This window comes from Phycodurus eques, chromosome 15 (genome assembly GCF_024500275.1).
Source record: "Phycodurus eques isolate BA_2022a chromosome 15, UOR_Pequ_1.1, whole genome shotgun sequence".
Lineage (NCBI taxonomy): Eukaryota > Metazoa > Chordata > Actinopteri > Syngnathiformes > Syngnathidae > Phycodurus > Phycodurus eques.
Genome location: NC_084539.1, coordinates 1,197,517 through 1,222,873, shown reverse-complemented (window position 1 = coordinate 1,222,873; position 25,357 = coordinate 1,197,517). Strand labels below are relative to the sequence as shown.

General features: G+C 43.4%; 1 protein-coding gene across 4 annotated transcripts in view; it reads left to right on the top strand.

Annotated features, from left to right (window-relative positions):
• Nucleotides 1-24,870, top strand: part of lmnb1 (lamin B1) — a 35,899-nt gene extending 11,029 nt beyond the window's left edge. For 3 of the 4 annotated variants that reach the window (XM_061698327.1, XM_061698329.1, XM_061698330.1), the window contains exons 4-11: nucleotides 3,005-3,175; nucleotides 3,701-3,826; nucleotides 9,910-10,130; nucleotides 10,210-10,438; nucleotides 10,546-10,650; nucleotides 13,851-13,970; nucleotides 15,123-15,230; nucleotides 22,637-24,870. In XM_061698327.1, the coding sequence (XP_061554311.1) occupies nucleotides 3,005-3,175; nucleotides 3,701-3,826; nucleotides 9,910-10,130; nucleotides 10,210-10,438; nucleotides 10,546-10,650; nucleotides 13,851-13,970; nucleotides 15,123-15,230; nucleotides 22,637-22,708 (1,152 nt within the window). In that variant the 3' untranslated portion in view covers nucleotides 22,709-24,870. The remainder of the gene's footprint in view (nucleotides 1-3,004; nucleotides 3,176-3,700; nucleotides 3,827-9,909; nucleotides 10,131-10,209; nucleotides 10,439-10,545; nucleotides 10,651-13,850; nucleotides 13,971-15,122; nucleotides 15,231-22,636) is intronic. The other variant, XM_061698328.1, reaches the window with a different exon arrangement.
• Nucleotides 24,871-25,357: the final 487 nt, after the last annotated feature.

The following is a 25,357-nucleotide window of genomic DNA, read 5'->3' as shown; positions in this document are numbered from 1 at the left end:
TGCCCGTAGGTATGACTGTGAGTGCAAATGGTTGTTTGTTTGTATGTGCCCTGCGATTGGCTGGCAACCAGTTCAGGGTGTACCCTGCCTCCTGCCCGATGAAGCTGGGATAGGCTCCAGCACGCCCGCGACCCTAGTGAGGAGAAGCGGCTCAGAAAATGGATGGATGGATCGATTTCTTGGCGGCTGTGACATATCGTTCCATCTTCCATTTTCAAACCAAAAATTATTTTCTTGTGGCGAATTAATGCACGTTTTACATTTTTTATTCCATGTCCCGCTTCAAGCGTTTTTTGAACAAGCTGAATGTTTCAAGTGGTTGTGTGTGTATGTATATATATATATATATATATAAGTGGATGGCTAGATGAAATCAATAAACATCAATAAATCAATAATCACCACTCCAGTCTGCCAATCCAGAGGCACTGTCCCCGATGTCCATGCGATGTTGCAGAGGTGTGTCAACCAGGACAGCCCCACAACATCCAGAGCCTTTAGGAACTCCGGGCGAATCTCATCCACCCCCGGGGCCCTGCCACCGAGGAGCTTTTTAACTACCTCGGTGACCTCAAACCCAGAGATAGGAGAGCCCGCCTCAGAGAACCCAGACTCTGCTTCCTCATGGGAAGGCGTGTCGGTGGAATTGAGGAGGTCTTCGAAGTATTCTCCCAACCGACTCACAACGTCCCGAGTCGAGGTCAGCAGCGCCCTATCCCCACTTTACACAGTGTTGGTGGTGCACTGCTTTCCTCTCCTGAGACGTCGGATGGTGGACCAGAATTTCCTTGAAGCCGTCCGGAAGTCTTTCTCCATGGCCTCACCGAACTCCTCCCATACCCGAGTTTTTGCTTCAGCGACCACCAGAGCTGCATTCCGCTTGGCCAGGCGGTACCCATCAGCTGCCTCAGGAGTCCCACAGGCCAAAAATGCCCAATAGGACTCCTTCTTCAGCTTGACAGCACACCAACGGGTTCGGGGATTTCCGCCACGACAGGCACCGACCACCTTACGGCCACAGTTCCGGTCGGCCGCCTCAGCAATGGAGGCGTGGAACATGGTCCACTCGGACTCGATGTCCCAAGCCTCCCCCGGAACATGAGCAAAGTTCTGTCGGAGGTGAGAGTTGAAACTCCTTCTGACAGGGGATTCTGCCAGACGTTCCCAGCAGACCCTCACAATACGTTTGGGCCTGCCACGTCGGACCGGCATCTTCCCCCACCATCGGAGCCAACTCACCACCAGGTAGTGATCAGTTGACAGCTCCGCCCCTCTCTTCACCCGAGTGTCCAAGACATGTGACCGCAAGTCCGATGACACGACCACAAAGCCGATCATCGAACTGCGACCTAGGGTGTCCTGGTGCCAAGTGCACGTGTGGACACCCTTATGCTTGAACATGGTGTTCCTTATGGACAATCCATGACGAGCACAGAAGTCCAATAACAGAACACCGCTCGGGTTCTGATCGGGGGGGCCGTTCCTCCCGATCACGCCCTTCCAGGTCTCACTGTCATTGCCCACGTGAGCATTGAAGTTCCTCAACAGAACCCCCTCCAAGGACTCCAAAAAGGGTGGGTACTCTGAACTGCTGTTTGGTGCATAGGCACAAACAACAGTCAGGACATGTCCCCCCACCCGAAGGTGGAGGGAGGCTACCATCTCGTCCACCGGGGTGAACCCCAACGTACAGGCGTCGAGCCGGGGGGCAATAAGTATACCCACACCTGCTCGGCGCCTCTCACCGTGGGCAACTCCAGAGTGGAAGAGAGTCCAACCCCTCTCGAGAGGACTGGTACCAGAGCCCAAGCTGTGTGTGGAGGCGAGTCCGACTATATCTAGTCGGAACTTCTCGACCTCACACACCAGCTCGGGCTCCTTCCTTGCCAGAGAGGTGACATTCCACGTCCCTAGAGCCAGCTTCTGTAGCCGGGGATCGGATCGCCAAAGTTCCCGCCTTCGGGCACCGCCCAGCTCACACTGCACTCACACTGCATATATATATATACATACATATATACATATATATATATATATATATATATACATATACATATATACATATATATATATATATATATATATATATATATATATACATATATACATATATACATATATATATATATATATATATACATATACATATACATATATATATATATATACATATACATATATATATATATATGTGTGTGTGTGTGTGTATGTGCTCACCTGCTTTGACTCTCATATGATCTGAAGTGACATCCCCTTCTTAATCAGTAGGTTTTAATATGACATCTGCCCACCTTTTCCAGCTATAACACCTTTAACTCATCTGAAAAGGCTTTCCACAAGGTTCAGGAGTGTGTGTAGGGAATTTCTGACCATTCTTCCACAAGCACAATTGTGTGGTCACACCGTAATGTTGGATGAGAAGGCCTGTCTCTCAGTCTGCACTCTAATTCATCCCAAAAGTGTTCTGTCAGGTTGGTGTCAGGACTCTCTACAGGCCATTTGTACCAAACTCTCTCATCCAGGGCTTGATCCACCTTGCTTTGTGCACTGGTGCACAGTCATGTTGGAACAGGAAGGGGACATACCCAAACTGTTCACACAATGTTGGGAGCAATGAATTGTCCAAATGCTCTTGGTATGCTAAATCCTTCAGAATTCCTTTCACTGGAACTAAGGAACCAATAATTTGGACAATTCCATGCTCCCAACGTCTTGGGAACAGTTCTTCCATTTCTAACATACCAGTGCACAAAGCAAGGCTCATGAAGATGTGGATGAGCAAGTTTAGGAAGGATGAAGTTGACTGGCCTGCACAGAGTCCTGACCGCAACTCGAATTACAACGGAGACTCAGAGCAAGGCCATCTCGTCTAACATCACTGTCACTTAAGTTCATATTGCTGTCAAGACGGGTGAGCGAATACTTTTGGCTTCCTCAGGCGTAATTGTTTTTTAAAAATCATCGGTAAAACCACAGTTGTCATGAGGTTTATTTCTTGTTTCAGGAAGTGAAGGAAGTACGGCAGCGGTATGAGACACGTCTGGTGGAGGTGGACTCTGGGCGTAAGGAGGAGTATGAGTCTAAACTGAGTCAGGCCCTTGGAGACATGAGGATTCAGAATGAGGAGCAGATGAAGATCTACAAAGACAGCATTGAGAGCACTTACATCGCCAAAGTAAGGATCCATTGCACAGTCTGTACAATAACAATCTTCTACTTTCACAAAAGAGGTCATTTAGAATAACAGTAGTTAAAAACATATAATAACAGTGTGGTTGCCTAATTATTACAATTGTACTTTAATAAGATTCTACTTAGCACCTTTGACTTTGCAGAAGTTCACGTGCATTTCTTGCTTTGTGTTAAGTTAAAAGTTGAGTTGATTTACTTTACTGCTGTATTAAGTAGTGTATCCTCTTCCAAAGGGGAAAAAAATGAGTCCTCAGAAAATTACCTGTCTGAAACAATTTCTACAGGTAATCAAAGAAAAGTGTAAGGGAACACATGACTTGGTTCTGAAGGCAAAAATGTAGTCATAAACTACTGGCAACAAGGCAAACAAAATGAACAAATGAGCTGACATAACCAATACTTAAGTGACTAACTTCCTGCTTGTCAGGAAGAAACCAAGTCAGGGCACTTCCTCTTTCATTGTGTAAATATGTCGCAAATCACATTGAGTTTATGTTTGTGGCTGAAGATGGATAACGTGCGTCGCTTGTCTGAAATGAATGGAGCGTCAGCCAGCATTGCCCGAGAGGAGCTGAGAGAGTCAACCTTAAGGATTGAGAGCCTCACCGTCCAACTGGAAGAACTACAAAAAGAGGTTGAGTAAAATTGAGTTGTTGTTGGTGCACAACCACTCGTGTTCTTGGATGACTGGAGGCGCACACACACAAGCTACATGCTTGGGGTGGCTTTGAATAATGAAAGCACAAAGTGATTGCAAACTTGTAATCAAATGACGGGGCCGAGTATGGATGCTGCCATTGCAGCTCTATTAGAATTATTTAAAAAAAAAAAAAAAAGGTATCACTGTTTTGCAACACATAGTAAAATGACTGTGACAGATGCAAAAGATTCAGACAAAACCTGCTGTAGGTTTGCCTTTAGCCCCCGACTAAAACGAAACAGTAAGTGGAGTTGTTGGAACCAGTGTGTGGCGTCGTCATATGCATCAACTGCGTTCTCGTGCAGGGGCTGTTGTAAAAACAAAGATGTGTCCTCTGAAATAGAACACTGTCATACACACGTGGATAATTGTCCATGGTCCACATTATGACTCCACAGGGACAGTTTTGGAAAATGGAGTAATCAAGTCGGAGAAGCGGCACAAAACTTCCACTTTTGAGATAAACACAGAAGCAAACGATGCAGAAGATAAAACTTGGTTAACTTGGACTGCGAAAGCTTAGGTTTTAAGCAAAGCAGGTCAAGACAGGAAAGAACTGCAATATCCTGGACATGTCCGGTTTTGAAAACCTCAACAGTGAAAGGGAAAATGGATGATGGTGTTCTCGGCCTACCCGGGGCAATTGTATTGATTTTATAGATTAATTCAACTTTTATTAGCTGTAGTTCAGAGGCCACAGCCTAATTTGCTGTTCAGAGGGCTGGATCAGTAAAATCATAGCATAATTTAGATAAATAACAATAACTGGTGTTTTCCCCTTTGTTTTACTGCTAAGCAAAACAAGTACATGGTGTAATGCTTTTTATCCTTTTTTTTTTTTTTGAAACATTAACATAAAATTCACAGATGTATTTGATGGCATTGCATGAACAATAGGATTACACCAAACTCTTCTGTAGTAAAGCTGTTGACTAACAATTAGTGTTCCCTCACTCTATGATGTGGATTTTTTTTTTTTTTTTTTTTTCTTCATATTCATATCTCACATAATTCGCCATATCACTGGATTTTGAGCGTTTGATGTATTTTTTTGTGGTAAAATAAAACACTTGCTAACATAAAACGACAGCATTAAAACTATAAAAAAAAATAACAACAGACAAAAAACTCATTACAAGGAATAAAATGTACATAGTGTACAGTCCTACTGTGCATTACTGTATGTTTAAGAATTTAAAAGTTGTTTAAGAAAATAGAAAGTGTTTATAAGAGTATGGTGTACGATAATAGGAGTGGGGAAGATTGATGAGTCTGGGGAGGTTCATATATCTGTAAAATATGTATAAATAATCCGGAAAATATGTGGTCACCGGAACCTAACCCCCACGATAAATGAGGTATTACTGTAACTGCACATTTTTTTAACTATTGCCACAGCAAGAACTCATTTTCAGAGAGCAAAACTGGTCATTATGTTTTGTTAAATGATAATGCTTTTCTGAAATGCTTCACCGTTTAATTTGAATCCCATTAAAATAAAATGAAATGTTTCGCCTGGTCCTTCATGTTTTCTTAAAAGAATTGTACACATTTTACAAATCCTGCCTGGGTAATCAAACATATGAGCACAACTGTGTGTTTTCTCATTTACTAAATAAAAGTAGGGCTGTGAATTTCAAAATAAGAGCAAGTAAATAAAAATAAAGTATTGTGTGTTCAAATAAGGTGTTTAACTTCAGAATAATTCTTTGAAAAAAAACAATAAGAAAATACAGATAATACTTCGTTCTGATCATATGGGTACAAGCATTGTAAAAATGCATTTTACATAGAAGGGTTTTCCAGAATTTTGAGGTCAACTTTGGGGGTGCGCATTATACATGGGTGTGCATTAGAACAAGACTTTCAGAAAGCTGAAGATGAAGAGGAACTTCATAAGAGCGCTGTAGTATTTGCCCTCAATATCTGAAGGGTTTTGGAGCTTTTTTGCAAAGAAGAGTGGGCAAATACTGCCACATCAAGATGTGCCACACTGATAGACCCTTACCCAAAAAGACTGTGTGCTGTGATAAAAGCCAAAGGTGCTGCAGCAAAGTATGATTTTGAAGGTGGGCATACTTATGCTACCGGGTTATTGTACCTTTATTTATTTTTTTCTCTTTAAAAGATTTCAGTTTGTTTTTCAATTCCGTTGTACAGTTAATTGGTCACATTCAATGTGCAAAAAGTTGGGAAATGATTTCTCATTTTTCTACATCACAAAACCTGGCATTTGAACACGGGCGTGTAGACTTTTTAAATCCAATTTATGTATTCATAACTGAATGTGTTTTCTGTTAGAATACAGAAAAGAATGCTTGTGTAAATAAATAAATAATTATATATATATTTTTTTTTTAACTTAAAATGTTCAGATTTATTCTCCAGCAAAGAGAAATGGGTTTTTCGTATTTTATTTAAGACAGAATTTCATCTCTGGGGTCTAAATGGTGTGTATTTCAAGTTGATTTGATGGTATTTCTTTGCTCAAGAAAATGAAACTGCCAATCATTTCCAAGAGTATCAATCTGCTTTGGAACAATTGGTAAATAACTGATTTGCACTTGCTCTTTTCATGCCAAAATTGACACGCCCAAGTCCCCCCCATGTCTTGGTGTGACTCAGTGGCAGAAGTGGAGACTAAATTCACTGTGTAGCCGGTGTGGAATAAGCAATGTAATATACAATAAAATGGCAGCATTTAGTCATATTTTATACATCATCGCTGTCTGGGAGAATCCCCTCACCTCCAAAATGACAACTATTCAGAAAATTAAAAATCCAATAAAAAAAGGCTACATCTTGCTTGAGTTTCCAAACATTGCTTTGTTCAAATTGGTATTATGCCTTATATTACTATCATATACCTTTGCACCATCTTATGAACACAACAGCTAGAGCCCCAAAATTATGGCCAATCGTTAATTTAATATGCTGAAAAATCACAAATTTATTAGGGTCTCATTGATTTAAAATGATACGAACACTGCCTTAGCCAACCGTGGCCAACAAAGTCCGCCGAAGTCACACGATGCCACCACCCTACAGAAAGACTTTAAAAGCAAACACCTGTGTCACATCATCCATCCAAACTCTTTTCAAAGATCTTCGAGGCATTAGTGATGCAATCAATACAACATTGAGCTGACAAAACCAGTGTATTTAGGGGGAAATGAATCTGCAAGCACTTAGCTCATGTGGGATGATCTGGCTGTCTTTCTTCAACCATTCATTTCAACGATTGATTTTAACAAAGCAAGCCCACTGAAATGTATTCCTATCCCTAATTTCACTTGACCCTGCTTGAGCCGTCACCTTAGCGTGGTGGAAGGGTGTCCCAATGTTTGTCATGGTCACCCATGGTCACCCATGACAAACAGGTCCTAGGTGAGGGACCAGACAAAGCACGGCTCAAAGACCCCCTTATGATGACGACAAACAATGGACCTGGTTTTCCCTTGCCCGGACGCGGGTCACCGACCCCCCCCCCCGTGTGGTGGGGCTCGAAGGCGAGCGCCTGGTGGCCGGGCCTGCACCCATGGGCCCCGGCCAGGCACAGCCCGAAAGGGTAACGTGGGTCACCCTTCCCATGGACTCACCACCTGTGGGAGGGGCCATAGGGGTCGGGTGCAATATGAGCTGGGTGGTGGCCGAAGGCGGGGACCTTGGCGATCCGATCCCCGGCTTCAGAAGCTGGCTCTAGGGACGTGGAATGTCACCTCTCTGGCAGGGAAGGAGCCCGAACTGGTGTGTGAGGTCGAGACGTTTTGACTAGATATAGTCGGACTCGCCTCCACACACAGCTTGGGCTCTGGTACCAGTCCTCTCGAGAGGGGTTGGATTCTCTTCCACTTTGGAGTTGCCCACGGTGAGAGGCGCCGAGCAGGTGTGGGTATACTTGTTGCCCCCCGGCTTGTCGCCTGTACATTGGGGTTCACCCCGGTGGACGAGAGGGTAGCCTACCTCCGCCTTCGGGTGGGGGCGAAGGGTCCTGACTGTAGTTTGTGCCTATGCACCAAACAGCAGTTCAGAGAACCCACCCTTTTGGAGTCCTTGGCGCTAGAGAGGTGCTAGAGAGCGCTCCCACTGGGGACTCCATCGTTCTGCTGGGGGACTTCAATGCTCACGTGGGTAATGACAGTGAGACCTGGAAGGGCTTGATTGGGAGGAAGGCCCCCCGATCAGAACCCGAGCGGTGTTCTGTTATTGGACTTCTGTGCTCGTCACGGATTGTCCATAACGAACACCATGTTCAAGCATAAGGGTGTCCACACGTGCACTTGGCACCAGGACACCATAGGTCGCAGTTCGATGATCGACTTTGTGGTCGTGTCATCGGACTTGCGGCCGCATGTCTTGGACACTCGGGGGAAGAGAGGGGCGGAGCTGTAAACTGGGAAGATGCCGGTCCGACGCGGCAGGCCCAAACGTATTGTGAGTGTCTGCTTGGAACGTCAGGCAAAATCCCCTGTCAGAAGGAGTTTCAACTCCCACCTCCGACAGAACTTTGTTCAAGTTCCGGGGGAGGCGCGGGACATCGAGTCCGAGTGGACCATGTTCCGCGCCTCCATTGCTGAGGCGGCCGACCGGCGCTGTGGCCGTAAGTTGGTCGGTGCCTGTCGTTGCGGAAATCCCCGTACCCGTTGGTGGACACCAACGGTGAGGGATGCTGTCAAGCTGAAGGAGGAGTCCTACCGGGTCTTTTTGGCCTGTGGGACTCCTGAGGCAGCTGATGGGTACCGGCTGGCCAAGCGGAATGCAGCTCTGGTGGTCGCTGAAGCAAAAACTCGGGAATGGGAGGAGTTCGGTTCGGCCATGGAGAAAGACTTCTGGACGGCTTCGAGGAAGTTCTGGTCCCAACCAATCTACATATGTTTTGTGGACTTGAAGAAGGCGTTTGACCGTGTCCCTCGGGGAGTCCTGTGGAGGGTGCTTCGGGAGTATGGGGTACCGAACCCCCTGATAGGGGCTGTTCGGTCCCTGTACGACCGGAAGAGTTTGGTCCGCATATCCGGCAGTAAGTCGGACTTGTTCCCGGTGAGGGTGGGACTCCGCCAAGGCTGCCCTTTGTCACCGAGGTGTTCTGGGCATGTCCCACCGGGAGGAGACCCCGGGGACGACCCAGGACACGCTGGATAGACTACGTCCTTCGGCTGGCCTGGGAACGCCTCAGGATCCCCCCGGAAGAGCTGGATGAAGTGGCTGGGGAGAGGGAAGTCTGGGCGTCCCTGCTAAAGCTACTGCCCCCGCGACCCGACTCGGATAAGCGGTAGAAAATGGATGGATGGATGGATGGATAATTTCACTTGTTGTGGTCTTAAAAAACATCCGGACTTTCAATATAGGTGACAATTAGACCGCAGAACAGTTAGTAGCTCAATGAGGAAATGTCCTCGGCCTTTGCACTTGATGTGTCAGGCTGACGTGACAAAAATGTGGGCGGGCCAAAATCTGGCTGAAAAGCAAATATTTCCTCAGAAAACAAGCCAAAACGTACTACTAACTCTTTTTTGGAGGATTTTTAGGATAGTCCACAACTATGGAATGTGTGCCAATGTTCACAGCATTAGAGAGGTCATTTCATTTAAAACTCTGTTCATGTTGAAAGAAATTATTTTCACATACACAACTTGCATCTAATCTTTCCTTCAAAATTAGTTCAACAGTAAAGCAGTTGTGAATGGTCCCCTACAACAAAAACAAAACCTAAAAATAACAGAACCAATTCTAATATTCTGAATCTCCAAAACGTCCAAATTTAGGGGCTGTTCACTACCGAGATCTGTGGGATAGCCTTTATTTCCTCACAGGATTAGGGAGGCCTCTACTGTGATGAATAAAAAAAAAATACATTTCCCTTCACTTAGATGTTCCGACTCTGACAATATGAATGAATTAAATCAAAAAAAAAAATTAGATTTGGATTATTTTGCAGTTGGATTATTTTGCGGTTCGAACTCAGACGTACCCAACCTGTATAGTTATTATTGTCCCCACCCTCTGATGACGTCCTACAGAGTCGCGGTTGGCAGGATCGCATAGCAGACCTGGAGGCGGCACTCGCTCGGGAGAAAGACACAAGCCGCAAACTACTCGCCGAAAAAGACCATGAAGTGGCTGAGATTCAGGCAAAGATGCTGCAACAGTTGAATGAATATGAACAGTTGCTGGATGTTAAATTTGCTCTTGACATGGAGATCAATGCATACCGCAAACTTCTGGAGGGAGAAGAAGAAAGGTGAGTGCCGAATAACAACTTTTACCATATTCTGTCTGGCTCAGCCTCTGTATTTGACCCTCCTGTCTTTCATTTGCAGATTGAAACTGCATCCCAGCCCTTCTTCGCGTGTCACCGTGTCTCGAGTCTCATCCAGCAGCCGTAGTGTTCGGACTACGCAGGGGAAAAGGAAGCGTGTTGATGTTGAGGAACAGGAAGCTAGCAGCTCAGTGTCCATTGCTCATTCCTCCTCAGCCACAGGATCCGTAGTTATCGATGAGATCGACACTGATGGCAAATTCATAAGCCTCCACAACACTGGTGATGAGGTAACATCGAATGCTGCACTTTTCGATGTGTGAAGAAATGGAAAAGAATTCTTTTCAGCCTCACTGTGTTCATCGAGATACACTGTGAACCTCTGTCTTTGTTGAAGGACCAGGCCATGGTGGGCTGTGAATTAATTAAAACTATTGGAAGTGTGACGGCCACTTTCGAATTCGCACCCGAATATGTCATCAAAGCCGGACAAAAAGTCACGGTAAGAGTTTGAAAATCACCGAGGCACCCAAGGTTATAAAAGTTTAAACACCCAAAGAAAACAAAAAAGAAGGCGAAAAGTATATAATTGTGTTCAGTTTAAGGATGAACACACTTGAGCAAGTATAAAATGGCCAGCTTAGTTTTTCTATGGCTTAGCACAGCAGTTCTCAATCTTTTTCCACCAAGTACCACCCAAAAAAATAAATGATTGTCTCTCCAAGTACCACGATAGTGATCGACATTAAAATAGAAGAGCGTATTTATCAAAAACGAGTGCCGCCGGTGAATTCCCACCGGAAAAAGTAGTCCCATATTTAGTCCAGGACCGCCACTAGCCAACAATGCTGGCGGGCCGCATATAATTGAGTTTATGACAGAGGCGTGCCGGTGGAAATTTGGACGTGGGCTGCATTTGGCCCGCGGGACAGACTTTAGACATGACTACCCTAAGGCTTAAGGGAATCAAGTCAAAATATTACAATCATTTTTTTTTTAAAAAAATTAAGACTAAAGATGTAATACTACATTAAATATTTTTAAAATAAAATCTAATTAAACATATATATATATGTTTTTTACATGAAAAACATTTAAATAAATAATAGTCTAACAATAATAAAGTCAAATATAATATTTTTTTTATTTTTATTTTGCCGGAATACAGTCAGAATGTTACAAGCATGTACCCAAGTATAATGATTCAATTCAATGTACCGTACTTTCACAACCGTAAGGCGCACTTAAAAGTCTTAAATTTTCTCCCAAATGGACGGGGGGAACGGGGGTGGGGGGGGTGCCTTGTGTGCACCGAGTTCCAAAATCTGAAAATGTGTGACTTTGATGAGCGCTCCGCTTGACTGACTGGGAGCATTTCCTGCCGACGCGCTGCTTATATCGAGGAAAGGCGGACGTGACTGAGGACGGCAGGCGGACGATAAAGGGGGGAAGGTGCGCGTGAAGGAGGACGCTAAGGCCACGCCCCCAGTATATAGCGCCGGTATGTGCATTGTGCAGAACAACATCTGTTTGGCTAAGGATCCCCGAAAATGGCACATACGCTAGCGTATGTTTTACCATGCCTGCGCCCAATAATACGACGGGCCTTGGGTACGTGTTACATACAGAAATAGACCCCGTAAGTGAGACTGCTCCTTTTAACACGGTGCGCCTTATGGTCGTGAAAATACGGTATTTGAGTTGATAAAATTACTTAGATTAACTTTTATACGGTTGAAAACATGTTTTGTATAATCTCTCTTTGTTCCATAATTCACGCCAGTGTGTTGACTTTGCTGAGTCGGACATCCTATATGTAGAACAGCAAGCTCTTGGTTCCGTCGATATCTTCTGATACGACTGCAGCTGACTGGGAGGCTGCGTGAATTTTCTCTCATGAAAATGTATTGAATCTGAAAGAACGCCCCTCTTAAAGCTGTGTTTTGACCTTGGGCATTGCAGAGAGAGAGAGAGAGAGAGAGAGAGAGAGAGAGAGAGTTTACTTTCGGCAGAATGTTTCTGTCCTCCCTCCCTCCCCTCACACGTGACCTTTTTGTCAACAGAATTTATTATCCCTCTTTGTAATAATAACCGCAAAGACAATATCACTTTGGTAATTATTCTGCCAGAAAAAGATTTGCCCAAACACATTGCACATAAAAGGTAAATAACAATTGGACCTAAATAAAAGTTTAAAGACAAATGGGACTGTATTGAACTTAAAAGTTAAATAAAATTGAACTGCACTTGAGCATTGACTCATTTGCGACTCACTTTAAGAATCACTGGCTTAGCGCTTACAGTAATCCCCCCCCCCAAAAAAGATGAACACATCTATCTGTGTGTCATTTGTTTACATTTTCAATTGGCAATTGAAAATCACAAAATGAACAATTAACTATAGCCATAATGTAAAAAGAAGCCTACTAGAACATCTAAGCTTGGGTTTTATCTTTTATATCACAAAAACCTGGTATTTTAACAGGGGTGTGTGGACTCTTTATATATTCACTGTAGATTATTAGTTGTGAAACAGAGTATTTGTGTTCTAGACTGAAAATATTTATGTATAAACTGGTGGTGTCCAAACTACGGCCCGCGGGCCATTTGCGGCTTGCCATCTATTTTTTGTGACCCACAGCAATGCACTTAAAATAAAATTTAACACAGCCCGCAACCCGAATTTTCCTGGCTTCCAAATATTGCCATGTGCAGCATGTTGGTTTTCCTCGTCTCTCGCCTCTAAGTAGAGGTGGGTAGAGTACCCAATTAAGAGTACTGATACTGAATATGACTCAAGTAAAAGTAAAAAGTAGACCTCCAAATATTTACTTGAGTAAGAGTAAACAAGTACTCAGTGAAAAAACTACTCGAGTAACCCGTGAGTAACTTCTGAGTAATAAAAAAAAAAAAAAAAAAAAAATCAAAATAAAAAATCAGAGCATGAACGTCAAATAGAATACAATAAAAAAAATGGCAATCCCACATTTTTACAGGAGAGATGAGATATTAAGAGAGATGAAAGTATGCATGTGTGTACATTTTCAAACCTTAATTGATATACATGAGACCAGCATTATCAGACTGATCTGGATATCATTTTCCTGTGACAAATAATACGAAAGTTTTGAATCTTTAAAATCGGTGAAAATGCTCCAATTTCTGGCCAACATCTTACTGTAATGACAATATGGGTCCAGATTGGGTGACTTGTAATAAATTATCGACATTAGCGTTGGAAGTGACAGAAAATACTGTATGAGCCATCATGGCGGGTCAGAGCAACATCACAAGGGAGCTGATCAGTGGCGGTTCCCAAAAATGTGTTTGGCAGAAGCATAGAAAAAAAAAGATAATACAGATTGTCGTATGGATTTGAAAACGATCTTATTCACCTAGAGGTTTTGGAGGGGGGTTTGTCAACTATAAATTTGGGGAATGTCTGAGAATTTGAACGCGTCGAGAAATTTTGAAGTTGTGATTAAAACTAGGACACGTGTCGTACGTCATCAATAGCGGTGAATAATGTGGTAGGGTTCAGCATCAGAAGTCATGTGTGACTGAAGAACCGTATTTGTCTTCTGGCCATTTTGGTAGGATTGCAGTTCAAGAGTGTCAGGTGAAGCAGAATTCAGCACAATATAATTTTTATGGCAACTTAAGGAAGTGTGAGGGGGGGGGGGGAATGTTCTCTGTTTGCAGCTTTGGGCATCTGATGCTGGCATGAGCTGCAAACCCCCCACTGAACTGATTTGGAAAAACCAGTCCTCCTGGAGCTTTGGGGAAGATGTCCGTGTGGTTTTGATCAACTGTCAGGGAGAGGTGAGACCATGGGTGAATCGCTTGTTAATTATGTGTGAGCTTCTCGGTTGACATATTAGCTCCTCCCACCAGCAGTTCAAGGAGTTGACTAAATCACTCGCATTCGTGAGCAGGGGAAAATATTTGAGAAATTAGACGTTCTAGACCTTAAAGATTATGTGTCAGAGGAATTGCCTCTGTGACTGAATTGTTACAATCATAACATACAGAAGCTTGCAAAAGTATTCATATCCCTTGGACTTTTCCACCTTTTATGACATTACAACGTCCCACATTTATTTTACTGTGATTCTAGGTTGTCGATGAAGCGGGAGTAAAATATTATCTTCAAGAATACAAATCGGAATCAATACAATATTTGTTTCTGCAGTGCAGGAGTGCAATGGCAATGCGATGTGAGTGCAATGATACTGATTGTCCATAACGTCTGTGCTGTTGCGAAGCCATTCAACTGCGATTGGTCCTTTGGAATCGCAGCTGTACTTTTAGTAGACGGTTGACTACTCATGAAAACTAGTTGCAGAATTCCGCACCGCACGACGCGACGGAATTGTTCAGTGGTGTTTGGCAGCGTCGCTCGGTGTGGTAAAGGTAAACTATTAATTATGTGATTTCTGAAGGCAGTTGGTTCCCGAAATACGTCACACCTGTCAGAATTGTATTAAAAACTGAAAACTAAGTGTCATTTCGTTTTCAAATCAGAATTTTGCATCACTTTTTGTTGGTCTATGACATGAAAATAAAAGGCTTTTACATTTTTGGTTTTAACACGACAAAATGCGGAATACTTTTGCAAGCCACTACTTTATGCTTGCATGTTTCAAGTGGGCGTCAGTAAACTCAAATCCGAACGACATTGTTCCTGTCCATAACATGTACAGTATGCATGTTACCATTTAGAGCAACAGCAGTTGAGATACTTCATAACATGACAGCATAGGAATGTCTTTAAGGTCGTGGTTGGAAACAGCGCCCCATACTGTGCCATTTTGAAACTGTCATTTTATGTCAACTGGAGAAAACCGAATTGACAAATGACAAGATTCATTGTGTTGCAAATATAAAGGACGAGTATTTGTTAATGTGTATTAAAGCACTGTCAGTCAGCGCATTGAATTTGATATTTTGTTTGTGTGCATGCATGCGTGTCAGGAGGTGGCAAAGAGAAACACTACTTACAAAACAGCCGATGAAGGCGATGCTGAAGATGATGCTGATTACGGAGAGGAGACGATCCAGGATGACCCCCACCAGCAGCAAGTGAGTACAAAACCTTGTAGAGGTTTTTAGTAGGTAATATTGAATACAAACAGTGGTTACTAGAGAAGATATTTTTTTCTGGCATTTTTGCCCAGTAGTCTTTATTCCAACCAGCATTCCTTACTGCAGCTGGTGATAAATATCATCGGTCATTTAACTAACGTTATACTGTGACAAAAGCTTGCTCACCTGTCTTTGTTTTTCCTCTCCCATACTGCGATTAACACCTGTCGTTTAATGCCTTCGAGCAAACTACAAGATCATATGAAATCTGAGCGTTTGTAATTTGTGATGCGAATAAAACTTTGGGGTGTATAGGATTGTTATCCTATTGCTTAAAGATCAGACTACAAGACAAATTTGGTCTTTCTCGAGTGCACTATGCCAGACTACTGCCATAAAGTCTTGCGGTATGTCAGTCAACCGGATACAAAAACATTTTTAAAAAAAACATGCTCAGGAGAGGACGTTTTGGGCTGTCCATTCAAGAAGGGTTTGAGGTATGTTCAAATACTCTTTGATACGATACGGCTTGCAAGTAGGCAACAAAACATTATGTAGCCTAGCAAGCTAGTGCTAGCACTAACGTTTGTCCGTAAACATGCCGACGGTCTGTAGAATCATGCTCAAAAGCTTCAGTAGACATTGGTTTGGGCGTGTGAATAAATGTTGACAACAGCGAACAAGTTTGATGACAACGGCCAGCACGGGAGGTGATGCGCCGGTCACAATACGCAATCCTATTGGTCGACACGTCAAGGTGCACTGTCGGAGAGTTGTCGTTGATAGGTCACGCTACACGGAAGATATCCAAAAACTGAAACATGGTAGACTTTTTCGATTTTCCGTCGTAGGGCTATCGTAGGGCCAAATTGTTGGTCGTGGTTTCATGTCACACTTCTAAGTTTTGTCGTTGCCAACAAAATACACTATATTGCCAAAAGTATTTGCTGACGCATGATTTTAAGTGATATCCCATTCTAAATCCAAATGGTTTAATATGACTTTCGTCTACCCCTTGCAGCTATAACAGCTTCCACTCTTGTGGGAAGGCTTTCAACAAGGTTTCGGAGTGAGTTTATAGGAATTTTTGTCCATCCTTCCATGGGCATATTTTTGAGGTCACACACAGTGATGTTGGACGAAAAGGCCTAGCTCACTGTCCACTCGAAATCAACCCAAAGGTGTTCTTTCAGGTTGAGGCTTTGTGCACTGGTGCACCGACATGTTTGAACAGGAAGGAGTAATCCTCAAACTGTTGACTGTCCAAAATCTCTTGGTATGCTGAATCATTCAGAGTTCCTTTCACTTTAGCTCAGGGACAAATATTTTGGACATTTCCAACTTTGTGGGAACAGTTTGGAGATGGCCCCTTCCTGTTCCAACACGACTGTGCATCAGTGCACAAATCAAGGTTCAATCAAAGACATGGATGAGAGGGTTTGAGAACACTTTTAGAATTCGAGTAGAAACTGAGAGCCAGTCTTTTGTGTTCACCTTCATAAATTCCCAGATATGGGGGGACTCGAATCAAATAACCTGACTCGAGTTGACAGTTTTGTCCTGCAACTTACTTGCCAAATACTTCAGAAAGACTTGACTTTGACTTGGTAGCCAAATGACTTGATTTGACTTTGACCTGAACTACATGACTTGACAACAGCGTTACTTTGTAACGCGATCCTCCAAAATTCTGCCGTTTTGAGTAACGAGCAAAGTAACATGTTACTTTCCCCGGGAAAGTAATCAGACTACAGTTACTTTTTCAACCCAGCAATAGTTGCTTTTGAGTGATCAATGTCTCTTACCAATTACTGATTTGTGGCTGGTGTCTCGAAAAACCGCAGTCCAGCCATTCAATAGCATTTAACCGTTCACATCGACCGCTGAAGAAAGCGTTTGGGAGGTGAATGTTGATTCTGGAGTGCACAGTGACGGTGCAGCACCATAAAAGTGCAAAGAAATGCACAATTTCAGTATCGCCACGTTTTTTTGTTATTTTCCTGTGTAAATGTGGATTTGATTGTTGTTACTTTTTTATTTACACATGAAGAAGATAGTTTTACTGGCGTGTTAAGCGCGCAATGCATTGTGGGGTAATTATGCGCGGTCATAAATCGGTCATGGAGGTGAAGGAGTGACTCACTGAAGGACTTACGATACTCAATATTTACAATGAAAAGTGAGAACGCTCAACTTTTGTCCGGAGTCCGGACTGTGGGCTGGGTTAACGCGCTGACGTCATGTAAAGTGACGATCAAGCCGATCAGCATGAAATTAGCATTTCATGCTGATCGGCTTTCGTGTCATAATTCGCCATTATTCGGCTCCGCCAAAGACATTTACTCCGCGTCGCCATCGTGCACAGTATATGTGAATTGATTGACTGATTAATAAAGTTGGCCATCAGATAAAGTTTTTTTTTTTTTTTTTTATATAAACATGTTGGAAGTGTGGGACAGACAACACGTAATGCAGACTTGCAAGACAAATGTTCTTTTTCACGATTGCATTGTCAGACTACTGCAATAAAATCTTGTATTCCGATACCACCGCATCCCGTTTTTTTACGATCATTGGGCTTTATCCTTTCAAAGGCAACAGTTTAAGGCTTGCTTGAGGTATGTTCACGTACTTTGAATACGATACGGCTCGCAAGCAGGACACAAAACGTCACGCACGGTTGTACGTAAACATGCTGCCGTTCTGTCGAATCATGGTCTAAAGTTTTGGTGTGGTTGAAGTAATTCAATTACAATAAAGTAATTGCAGTAAGTTAGCACCTATTATTTCTGTCATGTTGTAATGTTGGTTTGACCTGACTGATTAGAATACACGATCTGACGAGAGCAGGGATTTCCAACCTTTATGGAGCCAAGAAACATATTTTACAATTGAAAAACCTCACGGCACACCGACAAACAAAAATGTCACAAAAAGTGGATACATTAATTACTGTATGTACTTCCTGCCATCTCATAGAAGACCATTCATTTGTTCTGTCTGTCACTATGCCTCACTGGCATAAACAGATGAACAAAGATACATTATTTATTGTAAATATAAATTTTGGAGCAATTAAGCAATTCATTGTTGCCCACTTGCCGGTGTGACGTAGCCTACCTGCATGAACGTCGATGAAGTGTGCGAAAAAGAGGCCGGCAACCTGCACGGCTTGCAACTCGCGCGTTCAAGACACAACAAGAATGAATTCTGTGAATTCAAGTGCCAGGATTAAGGCCTCTTTATACCCCCGCGGGCGACAGCGCCCACCTTGCGTCACGTGACCGACGCATTGGGCCGCCGGCAGAATACCGCAAAGATCATCTCTCGTGATTGGTCCGTTTTAGTCACATGCTGTGATGATGTACTCAGCTTTCCCCATCCCGACTTTCATTTAGTGGCCGCACATAGCACCTACGCCGCTGCCTTCTTGATCGATTTTGCAATATAATTAAACGCATCATCTGGTGATCTCGGCACTGTTCCACGATGGCCATTGTTGTTGCTTTGTTCATTGTTCCGGAACGTAAAAGCGGCAACTGGAAGTGGCGATAAAATGCAGAGGAAACTCCACCCTGTGGCGTCCTTGCCAATACCAGCCGTAGCGACACCCCCGAGTTGGAGAACTGCGGCACATTTTCAAAACAGTGACGTCAGCGTGGTCGCCGCCCCATGCGATTATAAAGAAGCCTTTAGGCAGCCATTTTGCAAAAGCAGACACCAAAATAGTTTGAGATATGAATGAATATGTTTGAAATTGTGAAAGTGTTGGAACTACTGCATGGCTTTACCATGAACCCCACTGTATAAAAGCAAGAGTATAAAGGCCTTTTCACAGTCAACCAGGAAGTAAAACAGAGAGGTTTTCCGCCGCTGAAGAAGTAGACCTTTTTCACAAAAGAAAGCCCTGGCATTTTTCATTTTAAGGAGACGAGCTGCAGAAAAAAAGGATATGGATTCATCCCGTTGTAATGGCTCGTCGGAACCTCAATGTTTTAGTCTTGTTCAAGCGCTACAATTTTACCAAGACCGCTTTGAGGTATATTTCGGGACAAAGAGAAGCCATATGTATGAGCGTTCTCCATTTCCCCCTTGCTGTTTACAGTGCAAGTCAAAATCACTCCACTCGCCTCGCTCCCCGTTGGAGGAGCTTTTTGACATCACTACGTCAACGCTTCAGAAGCGAACATTTATTTTGTTTTTCTCTGATGACACGACGCCGAGTGACAAGGCACCCCTCTGCGTTGACGCGACGCTCGCGTGCTGTCGCCCCATCAGCACGCATACCGTGAATGGATGGGAAAGTCAAGTGCGTCAAGACGTGTGGCCAAGTGCAGCGTGAAGAGGCCTTAATGCATTTAATGAGTGGTTGCAACAAACAACAAACTACTCCATTGTGCTTTCGCAAAGTTTTCCATTTAACGGAAATCTGTCATAGCAATGGAGAACTTTAAGTCCTGGGTTCCACAAAAGCTGGGACAGGGTCGTGTTTAGGGTCGTGTTTACCACTGTGTTGCATCACCTTTTCTTTTAACAACATTCAATAAATGTTTCGGAACTGAGGACACTAATTGTTGAAGCTTTGTAGGTGGAATTCTTTCCCATTCTCGCTTGATGTACAGCTTCAGCTGTTCAACGGTCCGGGGTCTCCGTTGTCGTATTTTACGCTTCATAATGCGCCACACGTTTTCAATGGGAGACAGGTCTGGACTGCAGGCAGGCCAATCTCGTACCCGCACTCTTTTACAGGGGCGTCCATGAAAAAGACGTTGCTTGGATGGCATCATATGTTTCTCCAAAACCTGTATGTACCTTTCAGCATTAACGGTGCCTTCACAGATGTGTAAGTTACACGTGCACTAACACAGCCCCATACCATCACAGATGCTGGCTTTAGAACTTTGCGTCCATAACAGTCCGGATGGTTCTTTTCCCCTTTGGCCCGGAGGACACGACGTCCACAATTTCCCAAAACAAATTGAAATGTGGACTCGTCGGACCACAGAACACTTTTCCACTTTGCATCAGTCCATCTTAGACGACCTCGGGCCCAGAAAAGCCGACGGCGTTTCTGGGTGTTGTTGATAAATGGCTTTTGTTTTGCATAGTCGGGTTTTAAGTTGCACTTACGGATGTAGCGCCAAACTGTATTTACTGACATTGGTTTTCTGAAGTGTTCCTGAGCCCTTGTGATGATATCCTTTCCACATTGATGTTGGTTTTTGACGCAGTGCCACCTGAGGGATCGGAGGTCACGCGCGTTCAGTGTTGGTTTTCGGCCTTGCCACTTACATGCAGTGATTTCTCCAGATTCTCTGAACCTTTTCATGATGATATGGACAATGGATGATGAAATCCCTAAATTCCTTGCAACTGTACATTGAGGAACATTGTCCTTAAACTGTTCGACTATTTCCTCACATACTTGTTCACAAAGAGGTGAACCTCGCCCCATCTTTTCTTGTGAATGACTGAGCAATTTAGGCAAGCTCCTTTTCTACCCAATCATGGCCCCCACCTGTTCCAAACGCGTGTTTGATGAGCATTCCTCAACTTTCTCAGTCTTTTTTGCCACCTGTCCCAGCTTTTTTGAAACGTGTTGCAGCCAAAAAAATTCCAAGTTAATGATTATTTGCTAAAAACAGTCAAGTTTATCCGTTTGAACATGAAATATCTTTGTCGTGTATTCAAGTAAATATAGGTCGAACATGATTTGCAACTCATTGTATTCTGTTTTTATTGATGTTTAACACTACATCCCAACTACATTGGAATTGGGGTTATATATCTAAATGTAAGTTAGGAATGTTAAAATGTGAATGTCGACCATTCATTTAAAAATTTTTTTTTTTTTTTTTTTTTTACAGCATAACCTAGTCAGGCTAATGTTAGGGTGAATCTTTTCAGTAACTTGAAAATCAATTAGGTCACAAAATGTAGTGTGTTCGAGCCTGAAATTCCACTGTCGCCATCACATGGGGCTTTCATTATAAGACTGAAGGCTTCTTTATACTCGCGCGGGCGGCGACCGCGCTGACGTCACTGCGGCTATCCCGCTCGCAGTTTGCCTTTGCACTTGAGCGCAACCCACGCTCGCTGTTGATAATGTTACTGCAGTTCTCCTCCAAGTCGGGGGTATCGGCTGGTGTTGGCTAGGACACCACAGGGTGGAGTTTCCGCTGCGTTTTTTGGCCATTTCCGGGAGCTGTTTTCTAACTTTGCGGAACAAGGAACAAAGCAACAACAGTGGCGACCGTGGAACAGTGTCTGCTAGACCAAATGCACCTAGATGACCAGATGATGCCGCGCGGCCCTACGTGTCGGTCACGTGATGCGATGCGGGCGCAGGAGTATAAAGAGGCCTTTAAGAAGCAAAAACTCACCTGTCCATCTCTGCTGATTTGGACCTTCTTGTTGTCGTTCAATGGGTTGAGGATACGTTGCGTGCACTGGAAAGGTACATTTTTTTCCCCTTGCAGATCCACTCCACACTGAAAACTCCTCCTCATCCCGCGAAACCCCAATCTTGACACCCCTTATGACTGCCAGTCGATGACATGGGAGCATATCCCTGGAAGAATAAAGACAATTCCAATGCACAAAGTCTGAAAAGGAGACTAGAACTTGCACGCTCGTATATGACCACAATGCATCCCACAGGACACCCGCCAATTGTCCCATGATTCGGTATGCGTGCAACAAAGCCGATCCACGGTTTTTGATGTTCTTGATCAACGATGTTTGGTTTTTACAACTCAACCCCCACGTTTTAGTTTAGAAATATTTGTGTACACTAGTTTCCTTCGCAAAGGCAATAGCGACAAGCCGCAACTTTATGAATTCTATTCACGAACACGCTACATCCCATGGCTTATTTAAATGTCATTCTTTGTGCAACTAGAAACACCCATCAGTCAATTTTGCTCAATTGAAAAGTGGGTGGCAAAAGGTGCGTTTCTTTACGCAGCGCCGAGTGTCGTGTCAAAGCAGACGGTGTCTTGACACTCGGCGTTGCGCCATCGGGTCGAAAAATGTTCTTTTCTGAAGCGTCGACACAGTGATGTCAATAAGCTCCTCCAATGGGAGCGGGGCTGGCAGGATGATTCCTGAGTGCTATTTTGGCGAACTGGTGGTGCCAATCCTTCAAAAACAAAAACAGTTGCAGCTTTGCTTATGACTTTCGGCGGTCTACTGATTTTTACATGACTCCCTCGCAGTTACTGTAGCTTTAATTCATAATATGGAGTGTGTATGATTCAATGAGGAGTCTGCTTGCCTTTAGTTGTTTGCCACTGTTCCTTTAAACCGCCCAAGAGAAATCTTTGCCAATTTTAACGTCGTCAACGCAAACGAACATCAACTAAATACGTCATGGGATGCAAACTGTCTTGACTTCTATGCAGGATGACCCTCGCAGTCCCCAGAGAGTCCCCAGAGACCCTCGCAGTCCCCAGAGAGGCTGTGCCGTCATGTGATCCCACCCAAGCGACCAGTCATCAACTGAGCCGCCAGTCTGCTGCCAACTGTTATTTTTTAAAAAACAAAAAGCTTTTTCAGTACTATTTGGATTTTACTTGGCATTTTGCTTTAAGTGCAACATTTTTTCTTTATTAAGATGCATTTCTTCTTGAAACCAAAATACATTTGTAGATTGAAACATCCCCCCCCCCCCCCCTTTTCTGGGGGCGGGGGGATTCTATTTCCTGTATCTTCCGGAGATTTTCTTGTGTGGAATTGTTTTGTGTTTTTGTTTTTCATGAAGGCTTTATACCCTCTAGTTTCAAATCAGGGACTTATGTTATTTTTATTTATCTCTTTATGTATTTTAGGAGAATGTATGAACAATTTACGTCAAGAGCACAACTTGAGTACAATGTTGAAATGACTGTGAGCCGAGACCATAAGAATCTTAAATATCCCCGATAAGGACTTTTGACTCAATGTCACCTGGAGAAACCATGATGGCATTTTATCGAGGCAAAATACAGTTAAAATGTTTTAGTTAATCATGTACTTTAAAACCCTCGTGTGCGCTATGTGTGCCTAAATGTTAACTTATTCTGCAAGATACAGCTTTGGGTTTTATTCGTATCGAAAATGTGAGTTTGTTGGGACTGATCTTTGATGGAAGTGCACAACAGTTGTGTTCTTCTCCATTAACACGGCGTCATTGAAGTACTCCTTGGTACGGTCTTAACAGTGTGCTATGGCAGTAATTTGCCATCGTTGAATGAAACATTTTGCTGTTATTTTTGACCGAAGTTCAAAAGCATTGAATTGCTGTGCGTTCCCATATAGCGTGAAAAGAGGTGTCGAGCGTATTTTTCCGTGCGTTGCGCGCGTACATAAGAAGAGAAGGCCCATTTTAATGCGTAGTGTACTGAGTGAAGTGTGTTCTGTGGAGCACTTTATATTGTATAAGCTGTAAATTTGTGTTTGTTGTCATTCTAAACGGCGCATATCTGCGGCCAGGGATTCAGGTCAGCAGACAAAGGGAGGTCTACTTCCCATTTTGTGATTAATTTTGTACGTTAATTTATAGACATTTGAGAGTCAGTCCCCCAACCCCCACCCCGATGTGGCGACCATGTTGGGAAGGCCGTCGTCGTTTTGCGCGACTCGTGTTTACGTGAAGGCGAAGACAATCAATAGCGTTCGTGTTGTATTTGTCTGGCACTGCCCAAATGTGGATATTTCAGCTCACTTCTAACTTGAGAAAACACCTTCCAGTAAATTACAGCTGTTTTGGCTGTGTATATTACACATTAGCTCGATTTTGTCAACCCGTAAAACACGCATCTCTTGGAGTGCGTGCGACTCCGGCTCACACTGTACGCACACACACGTCGCAATATCAGAATGTGCACATTCGCTTTCTATTTTGTTATTTTTATTTTATTGATGTTCATGCAGCGGCTCGGTGGCCAACTGGTTAGCACATCTGCCTCACAGTTCTGAGGACCCGGGGTTCAAATCCCGGCCCCGCCTGTGTGGAGTTTGCATGCTCTCCCCGTGCCTGCGCGGGTTTTCTCCAGGTACTCCGGTTTCCAAACCACACCCCAAAAACATGCGGGATAGGTTAATTGAAGACTCTTAAGTGAGGATAGTGATAAAAATCAGAAGTTACCATTTACTCAGTACTTGAGTAGTTTATACACTGTGTAGTTTTTAGGGGGGGGGGTTTGTATTTTGTTTTTTTTGGAGGACTACTTTTTACTTTTATTTGAGTAACATTATTGTCAAGTAACAGTACTCTTACTTGAGTACAATATTTGGCTACTCTACCCACCTCTGGTCTTCATCTAGTATAGCCTCCCAACATGACCTCTGCCACGACTGACACAATCATTCTTCATTTGAAATGCTTTTCCAGGCCTTTACTGCAGCCTCTTTCAGTTCTTGTTTGTTTCTGGGGGTTTCTCCCTTCAGTCTCGTCTTCAGGAGGTAAAATGCATGCTCTATTTGGTTTAGGTCCAGTGACTGACTTGGCCAGTCTAAGACCTTCCACTTTTCCCCCTCGATGACAGGAAAAGGGATCCACACTAACCGGGAGAAGCTTCATCAGGCAACAAGGCAATGACCCAAAACCCACAGTCAACACAACAATGGACTTCATCAGGGGAAAAGGTGGAAGGTCTTAGACTGGCCAAGTCAATCACTGGACCTTAACTCAATAGAGCATGCATTTTCGTCCTGAAGAGGAGACTGAAGGGAGAACCCCCCACAAACGAACTAGAACTGAAAGAGGCTGCAGTAAAGGCCTGGAAAAGCATTTCAAATGCAAAGAATGCAACAGTCTGGTCAAGGCAATGGGTCACAGGCTTGACGCATTTATTACAAGTGAGGGTTATGCCACCAAATATTAAATGTTATCCACTTTAAGTTAATTGAATCATGTCTGTTCTTATACTATTGCTCACTTGAAAAGTGGGAAGGTTCAAACAAAAGGTGCTCTGTCCTGAGTTGTTTTAACACATCTAGATGGAAATACCATGAAATAAAAGCTGGAATTCTGAACTTTTGTCTCTTTTTCATCTTTTTTTTTTTTTGGTCTTAATTTTAATGGTAGGTGCATTTTAACAGGGAGAGAAAGAATATCAAAAATCTATATATCCAAATTATTT